The sequence below is a fragment of the Mus caroli genome, chromosome 2 (genome assembly GCF_900094665.2).
Source record: "Mus caroli chromosome 2, CAROLI_EIJ_v1.1, whole genome shotgun sequence".
Classification (NCBI taxonomy): Eukaryota; Metazoa; Chordata; class Mammalia; order Rodentia; family Muridae; genus Mus; species Mus caroli.
The window spans coordinates 171,399,482-171,408,594 of NC_034571.1; the positions used below are offsets into that span (position 1 = coordinate 171,399,482).

The 9,113-nt window shown below is 43.3% G+C and overlaps 1 protein-coding gene across 1 annotated transcript; it reads left to right on the forward strand.

The window, feature by feature from the left end:
- Positions 1 to 1,366: 1,366 nt before the first annotated feature.
- Polr3k (RNA polymerase III subunit K) lies at positions 1,367 to 6,280 on the forward strand. The gene is made up of 3 exons (XM_021155575.2): positions 1,367 to 1,580; positions 2,998 to 3,085; positions 5,451 to 6,280. The coding sequence occupies exons 1-3, from the start codon at positions 1,470 to 1,472 to the stop codon at positions 5,576 to 5,578; spliced, it is 327 nt and encodes a 108-aa protein (XP_021011234.1). The 5' UTR covers positions 1,367 to 1,469; the 3' UTR covers positions 5,579 to 6,280.
- Positions 6,281 to 9,113: the final 2,833 nt, after the last annotated feature.

The window sequence follows — 9,113 nt, forward strand, 5'->3', positions numbered from 1 at the left end:
CCACAAGGGGCCTTTCCCCCTTGATCACTAATTGAGAAAATGCCTTACAGTTGGATCTCATGGAAGCATTTCCTCAACTGAAGCTCCTTTCTCTGTGATAACTCCAGCTGTGTCAGGTTGACACAAAACTAGCCATAAATATTTGGCTTACATGTCAAGAGTCCATTGTTTAGGGGAGTCAATGTAGGAACTTGCTGCAGAAACAGAAGCCATTACCATGGTGGGATGCTACTTACTGGCTTGCTCCTCATGATTTACTCAGATTCTCAGATTGCTTTTTTCTCTCTCTCCATTTTGTTCTTAGACTTACTTAAGTGTATGAGGGTTTTTGTTTTGTTTTGTTTTGTTNGAATGCTTGTTCGTGCACCAAAGATGTGCTTGGTGCCTACGGAGGTCAGAAGAGGGCATTGGATTCTCAGGAACTGGAGGTTATGGATGTTTGTGAGCTACCATATTGGTGATGGGAATCAAACCTGTGTTCACTGTAAGAACAAGCAACAGCTGAACTATCTCTTCAGCCCCATCATTCTGCTTTCTTATATCACCCAGGACCACTGGCTTGGTGGTGACACCGCCCCCAATGGGCTAGACCCTCTCCTACCAATTTTAACTCAAGAAAATGCCCCCAGAGACTTATTTACTGGTTAATTTATGGTGACATTTTCACAATTGGGGTTCCTCTCCCTGGATATTTAGTTTGTGTATAGTTAAAGCACACAGAAAACAACACACACACACACACACACGTGCATGTTGCAGAATGACTGCAGAGGATTAAAGAGGCAAGGAGTTTCAAAGAAATCTGAGAAGCCAGAGCTGGGAAATATAAATGTCTATAGGAAATGAGATAAAAGAGTCAGCTGGACGTTTGTNAAAAGGAGCTGCTGGTATTTGTTACCTGCAGGGTTGAGTCTGTGTAAGTGAAAGGGCAAAATGAAACTAGGTGAAGAAATGGCCAGATGGGGGAATGGCAGGTCCAGATAGGAGATTGTATGTCAGACAGCAGTTGAGACATAGTATTAACACTGGGGACAGTGTTCCTGGGACATTTGGTTATTTTCTGTCCGTCCCGGATGAGAATATTGAGGAGCAGCATGATCCTCCTGTAACACGTCCACGGCTCGGAGTGCGGCAAGTGTCTCCTCATCACCCAGAACCTCTCACCGACCATCAGTCCCTGGGTACTCTGGTGCTGCCAGCATTATCGGTCCTCTTGGCGTTTCAGCGAGGGAGACGTGTGCACACGCGCAGAAACGACAGGGCTGGGCGTGTAGGCAGCATGCTATTGGCTGGATGGGAAAGGATTATCTGCGGTGACCAATGGCGTGTGCGAGGATGCCCGCCGCAGTGCCTACTGGGAACGTCTTGCGGATCCCGGGTTGCCAGTTACGGAGCAAGTGAGACGGCTTTTGATTGGGTGCCTGCACCACGGAAGCGCTAGACAGAAGCGAGGTGTGGAAGCTGGCAGTATGCTGCTGTTCTGCCCGGGCTGTGGGAATGGACTCATTGTGGAGGAGGGGCAGCGTTGCCATCGCTTCGCCTGCAACACTTGCCCCTACGTCCATAATATCACCCGTAAGGTAAGTTCCACAGACCGGTGCCTTCTCTGCATTCTGGGAGGAGGCACAGCAAGTATCAGAGCGCTCAGACCTTCCTGCAGGCTTTTGTGCTCTCGCTGTGGTGGTACCCCAAGTCCAGCAGTCGCTGCTCCAGTGGCGTCTCTCCAGCCACGTCGAAGCGGGCCCCCCCCCACCCGCCTCTAGCTCTCCGTTGCCCACTTCGTGATACTCCGAAAATTGTGAGAATTTTAGTTCATACCTTTTAAACCTACACTCCTCTCGTGTTGTCCCTGGCGTACCAGTCCGCGCCTCGCCTCTGATTTGAAATCCTTGGGTTCTTCTTGTGGCTCTTTTGCTCCCAGCCCCTGTCGTTATTCTAGAGAATCTTCACCATGTACGCAGTACTGTTAGGTCCTTCCTTATGCCCGAGTCATTCTTACACAGGCACATATCACACTTATTCGTTCTCTGCCTCACCCCCTACCCCCGTGTATGTGTGCATGTATGCGTCTCTGTTTCCCTCTTCCTTTCTCTCTCCCTCTCCTCTTTTAAAATAAGGGCTACCTTATTTAGATTCCTGCCCTTCTGGCTGTTTGTGCATGTCTATAATTTTAGCACTTGGAGAGGCTGCGGCAGGAGAATAGGTTCAAAGCTCACCTGGGCTGCATAGCACATAGACACACACACACACACCTGGGCTGCATAGCACATAGACACACACACGCACAGGCACAGGAAACAAACCAAACCCCAGCACTTTCAGTTTATCCACATTCCTTTTATTTTTCACAGAATGCATTGCCTTCTAATATTTTATATCCTTGTTGCTATTTTGTGTGTGTGGTGCTTGTGTTGGAGCCCAGAAAGCTGTATTTCTAGCCCTTGGTGTTTTGTGTACCCTTCAACTCTTGTTCCTCCTTACCTCAGTGACTGCAGGTGTGCACCACTGGGCCTTGGTGACATCTCATTCTTAATGTTTGCTCATTAGAGCTGTATGGTAGGAGTTTAGAGTCTGGATTTGTGGTAAGATGAGTTGTGACATAATTTCGAAATTAGAAGGATGCCTGATAAACTTAGGAAAGCAGCCAAATGTGATCTGGGGAGTGCTGGTATACCCAGTTAAATGACTTCATTTGTCTGTCACTCCTGTTGGATTATTAGGTGTCTTAGGGGTATGAGAGAAGAGTAAGATTTTACTAGGCTGATTTTTCTTTCTGCTCTGTCTGGTGTTTCCTTCTGTTTCTAGAGACCTTTGACATTGAACCTCTGTGCTGTTTTGGGGGACANCCCAGTCACAAGACCCCTACATTTCAGTGACTCACACTGCTCTTTGAAGAAGATAAATTTTGTAGAGGGAATGCTGGAGGGAGGTTGTAGTTTGGTGGCCCACTTGTAAAACTGTACAGTTACTTCAAATCTGATGGCTTGTTTCTACTAGGTAACAAACCGAAAGTATCCAAAGCTAAAAGAAGTGGACGATGTGCTTGGTGGAGCAGCTGCATGGGAGAATGTGGACTCTACTGCAGGTGAGGATATTCCCATAACAGAGCCAGGGACTCAACCCTGCTTATTATTACTCGTTATTATATTTAATAATAATAAATTTATTATTATAATGCAACCCTGTCTGTTATTAGGGCCAGTGAGATGGCTCAGCAGGTAAAAGCACTTGTTGCCAAACCTGTTAGATTCTTGGAGCCCAGAGAGTAGAAGAGAGCTGACTGATGGAAACTTTTCTTTGCGACCCCATACCATCCACCACACACACANACACACACACACACACACACACACACACACATACGTGTAAGTGTAAAAGAATTTAAGAAGATGTAAATAACAAAGTAATGAAAAATAGCTAGTGTTTGTCACTAACTCTAAACAAGGTTTTACATTTTTGTTGCTGTTTGATTTTGTTTTTTGAGACATGGTTTCTCTGTGTAGCTCTGGGTGTCCTGGAACTTGCTCTGTAGATTGTGCTGGCCTCAAACTCAGAGATCTACCTGTCTGCCTCCCGTATGTTGGTATTAAAAGCATATGCCACCACCACCTGGCTGTATTAAATGTTTTTTAAAGTAGATTCTTTCAAGAATTCTTTAAAGGAAAGTTACCATACTGATACCTGAACTGTTGTTTCATTTAGACTCTCAAGTCAGATATGGAAAAGTATAATTAAAAATAAATCTGGTGCATATTCTCTTTTTGAAGCAAAATTGGAGTTCAGTACAAAAAAAGTTTCAACATTGATGTAAACATAGCTGTTGAGAGGGAAAGAGAGATCCATGCTCTAGCAGGTGTAGGCTTCTCGAGAGTTATGTTGTATGTATTTTCAAATACCAACACTGAAAAAATAATCAGCCCTGCTCTTTTATTTTCGTTTTATTTTTTATTATATGAATTTTAAAAAATTATAACTGGGGCGAAGCATGGTTGCTCAAGCTTATAATTCTGGTGCTGTCTGGGTATAGGCAGAAGGCTCAGTGCTTATCTGGACTTCATGAGACCCTGTCTCCAGGCATGGTGGTACACGCCTTTAATCCCAGCACTTGGGAGGCAGAGGCAGGCAGATTTCTGAGTTCAAGGCCAGCCTGGTCTACAGAGTGAGTTCCAGGACAGCCAGGGTGATACAAAGAAACCCTGTCTCGGAAAAACCAAAAAAAAAGAAAAAGAAAGAGACTCTGTCTCAGTCAGTATGTCAACAAAAAATAGTTGGGTAGGATTTCAGTGGTTAAATTGGGTTTCCTTCCCAACTTCCATGGCAACTCAGACCTTCTGTACTTGTAGTTTCAGGTGATCTCATGCCCTCTACTGGCATCCAAGGGTACTGCATGAACATGGTTCACGAAATACCTGAAGGCAAAACATGCACATAAAATAATGTTAAAAAAATTAAAAGGGGGATTGTAACTGGGGGTATTTGGGGTGGGGTGGGTGTTCGAGACAGAATTTCTCTGTACGACTCTGGTTGTCCTGGAACTCACTCTGTAGACCAGGCTAGCCTCGAACTCAGAAATCCGCTTGCCTCTGCCTCCTGAGTGCTGGTATTAAAGGCGTGCGCCACCACGCCNGGTGCAACTGGGGGTATTAAAAAGTAATGTTTACATCTTGATTTATGTCTGATAGACTTAAATGTGATAATGGAATGAAAGAAGATGACCTTAAATAGTACCTGTTTTAGAAGGAGTAGCAGTGCGTGATTAGCATCTTTTCCTCTATAGAGGAATATACAGATCTTCTATGTTAACAGTTATCATTAGCTAGGTGTGGTAGTACAACTGAGAGATGGACACAGGAAAATCAGGAGTTCAATTTTATCTTAGCTACATAGTGACTTTGAGGTCTTCCTCAAGAACCTATTTTATAAAAGCAACAAAAGCCCTGGAAGTTGAGAATGAGTAGAGGCTTAACATTTTTGTTTGTTTATTTTTAATCTGTTTGTTTATCTTTAAGGTGGAATTCCCTATGTATTCCATGCTGGCTTTATAGCAAGCCTCTTACTTCAGTTTCCCACATGCTAGATTATAGCTGTGTGCTACCTCAGTGAGTGTGTATTTCTGTTACATTCCCACAAACAGACTATAATAGACCCTTCCCATGCTTTTTCAGCCATTCTTCAACCAGATTTGAGAAGGAAAGTGAAACCCGGGGATAGAAGGGGAGGGGGTTTCAAAAAAAACTTTAAACATCTACTCATTTTCAAATTTCAAGGCTTTTGTTGCTTTTATAAAACAAGGTCTCTCTAGTCTCCTTATTATTGATGTGCTGAGGGAAGGATGTTGCTATTGGCAAACTCACCATTGGCAAGGGAGTCTAGCTGAGCGTGGAGATGAGATGTTTACCCATACTTAACAACGTTTTTGTAATGTGGATAACTTGTTTTCTGTTTGTCAGAGCCATGTCCAAAATGTGAACATCCCCGTGCCTACTTCATGCAGCTTCAGACGCGTTCTGCAGATGAGCCAATGACCACCTTCTATAAGTGCTGCAATGCTCAGTGTGGACATCGCTGGAGGGATTAAGGGCAGGACTTGCCCAGCTGCAAGCATGAATTTTGTGTACTGAAGGTCTTTGCTATATGATAGTAAGCTGACTCTTCTGTGGTGAAGGATCAGGGTGAAATATAACTCATCTGCAAGTTAGCAGATAAAGTCCTTAATGTATAGGGGCCATCAGGTCCTTGGGAGATACACATAAGGATGCTCACTTGGGTTCAGGTCCTGTTCTTACCATTCAAACTAGGAACTTGGTTTNTAGTCAGTAAAAAAAAAAAATTATTATTATTNTTTTTTTTTTTTAGTTTTTCAAGACAGGTTTTCTCTGTGTAGTCCTTGCTGTCCTTGTTATGTTCCTCTACCAAACAAGAGTAACAGAAAAGTTACATATTTGTTGAAACCACTAATGGTATTGCTCTGTAAGGTGGACATATTTGTATGTGGGAAGTGCTGGTCTATTCTGTGTAACTGGACAGTTATACACATGATAAGAAATGTAGCTAGTAAGGAAATCTAAAATAACAGATTCCTCCCTTGAGTATCTGATGTCTTCAAAATCTTTAAATAGTGATATAGATGAATAATTCATAAACCAAGCTGACTTTGAAATTTTTGATCTCTGGTTACTTTCAAGCCTTTNGAACTTTGTTGCTTATCTCCTTTAAATAACTCTGTTAAGTCGTCTTTGAATGAGGGTGTAGTGAGTATTAAAGCACTTGTATATGCCAAGCTCTGGCCTCAGTTCTTGGTACTGGATGGCAGAGGTGTGTGGAAGAATGAGGATGTTTACTGTTGGTGAGGGTTAGGACATTCTCGCCTTGCTGGTGAGAGTAGAAGTTAGTGCAATAGTTTCTCGGGGAAATAGGGCAATATCTATCAGTATTTTAAACTACTACCCAAGGGTGGCACAAACATGCAGTGTTATCACTTGAGAGGTATAACCTTGGGGTTTTCCACCCAGCCTCTTTGTTCCCCAAAATGACTCTGAGACTTATAGTTATAAATAAATGTTTAGGCTATAGGCTTGGGCCTGTTCCCTGACTAGCTCATAACTTGTGTCCNGTTTATTCTAGTCTAAGTCCCACCACATGGCTGGTTACCTGGTCCTCAGTTTAATGAAACTCTNTTCTTCTGTGTCTAGGTGAATTTCTCGAGTCTATTTTTCCAGGAATTCCTCTCACTCTCTCTGCTAGATGTCTTACCTTCTATTACCTGGCTCACTCATTGGCCATAGGCTTTCTTATTGGCTGGTGAATGCTTCTCCACTGTGCATAAGAGATTCTTTCTACAGAGAGATGAAGCAGGAGCATGTGGAGGTCCAGCTCAGCCTGTCAGTGGCAGCAGGAGTTGGAAGGGAAGATAAAGCCCCATGCTTCTGCCTGCGTCATCCTCAGTTCGTTCAGTAAACTTTTCTCAGCAAAGCTGGTATTTTGATTATGTAGCAGGATTTTCCCTGTCCAATTAATTTAATTATTAATACAATAAGAAGCCTGTGATTGGACAGAGTTGTAGAGACAGGGAGCCACAGAGGAGAAGAGGAGGAGGAAAATGGAGGACGAACAGGACAATTCAGATTCCGTGTGGCTTTAAATAGCCACAGGTAGCTATAGTATCATAGGGATAGAATAATTGGGATAACTTGTCTAATCTAGGTGGTCAGCTTGTATCATCGATTGACTCTGAAATTATTGTGTGGGCATCTTGTGAATTGAGAATTTATTGATATATAAATCTGACTGATTAATTATAAGCTTCTAGAGTTTTGATTTTACTGTGTTACTAGGAATTGTGACAGCTAACTGGAGGTAGGTGGTCATTGCATGGGGCTGGTGTGGCAACAACCCCCCAAGAGAACTTGGCGAGTCAGGTGGAGTCTGCTGAGATAAGAACACCCCTTGCGGGAACTTGCTGTTCTTTTTAATATTTCCCACAACAGGATTAGGCCTCAGAAAAGAATTTCACAATAATTGGGTCAAGTATCCTAATAATAGCCATGTTTATGATCTGGGTGGCCTTTTAAGAGGATTGTTCAGTAATACTCCACCCCCACCCCTATTTTCAGATCACAGAGTGATTCTGTAGATAACAAGGATTCAAACAGTTCTTAATATACCATGTTACAAGGGAGTTAAGGAGTTTTGACTGTCAACAAAGAAACTATCTTTGTGAGTTATAGACTTACAGCTGGGAAAAGTCAAACTCAAAGGTCATGTGTTAAAATTTATTATTGGACTGGAGAGATGGCTCAGTGGTATAAGAGCACTGGCTGCTCTTCTAGAGTTAGGGTTAGTTCAATTCACAGCAGCCACACAATTGCTCACAACCATCTGTAATGGGATCTGATGCCCTCTTCTGGTGTGTCTGAAGACAGCAACGGTGTACTCATACACATTAAATTAATCTTTTAAAAAATTATTAGTGCATATAAGTGTGGTAGTGGGTAGTGATGAGTACATGTCACGACATTCATGCATAGATCAGAGGACAACTTTGTGGAGTTGGTTATCTGTATTTCTTTTTGTGGGTTCTGGGTATCAAACAGGTTTGCGATACCGAGCCTTTTACCCACATATTTCATCTTCCCAACCCTACCCTGAGTTCTTTTCCTATCTTAAGGGTTAAAATTAAGGATTAGGGTTAGAGTTAGGGGGGTTAGGGAGTTAGGGTTAGGGTCTTAGGGTTTAGGGTTGGGGGTTACGGTTCAGGTTTAGGGTTAGGGTTTTAGGGTTGGGGGGTTAGGGTAAGCATTAGGGTTGTTAGGGGTTAGGGCTATGGGCTAGGGTTAGGGGGTTAGGGTTAGGTTAGGGTTTGAGGTTAGGGTTAGGGGGTTAGGGTAGGGCTAGGGGGTTAAGGTTAGGGTTGTTAGGGTTTGGGGTTAGGGTTAGGTTTTGGGGTTAGGGTGTTAGGGGTTTGGGGCTAGGGTGTTAGGGTTTGGGGTTTAGGGTTAGGGTTTTAGGGTTTGGAGTTAGGGTTAGGGTGTTAGGTTTTCCTCTTAGATCCCTGAGCCCTGAGTGTTGGTGTTGTTCTATATAAACTGGTGGCATGGAGATAGTCCTGAAGACAAACCTTACTTATGTCATCAAATATGAAAAAGTTCAGCTGGTCCTCAACTACAATCTTTACTTCTAATGACTAGAATGCAAGTTGCTAGAAAGTACGCTACAAGCTGCCAGAGAAAAAGATAAAGGAAATAAAGACCAAGTGAATCCCACTTCACAAAGATTCCCTATCTTCAAAATGTACATTTAGCCTGGCAGTGGCTGTACATGCCTTTAATCCCAGCACAGAGGCAGGCAAATTTCTGAGTTCGAGGCCAGCCTGGACTACAGAGTGCGTTCCAGGACAGCCAGGGCTATACAGAGAAACCCTATCTCAAAAAAAAAAAAAAAAAGGAAGAAAAGAAAAAAGAAAAAAAGTACATTTAAATGTTGGGAACTATAGGGGAGTATAGGGGGAGGGAAAGATCCCACGTCTGGCCAGAGTTCCTCCTATGCTCTGGGCAGGCAGACATGGGAGGGCTGCCAGACACTTTCCACTTGGCCCCAGGTGGGCATCTAAGCCA

Coding starts and splice junctions, on each gene's coding strand:
- Polr3k (XM_021155575.2), top strand. CDS start 1,470: ATGCTGCTGTTCTGCCCGGGCTGTGGGAATGGACTCATTGTGGAGGAG. Junction 1,581..2,997: donor TCCATAATATCACCCGTAAG/GTAAGTTCCACA, acceptor TGTTTCTACTAG/GTAACAAACCGAAAGTATCC. Junction 3,086..5,450: donor GAATGTGGACTCTACTGCAG/GTGAGGATATTC, acceptor TCTGTTTGTCAG/AGCCATGTCCAAAATGTGAA.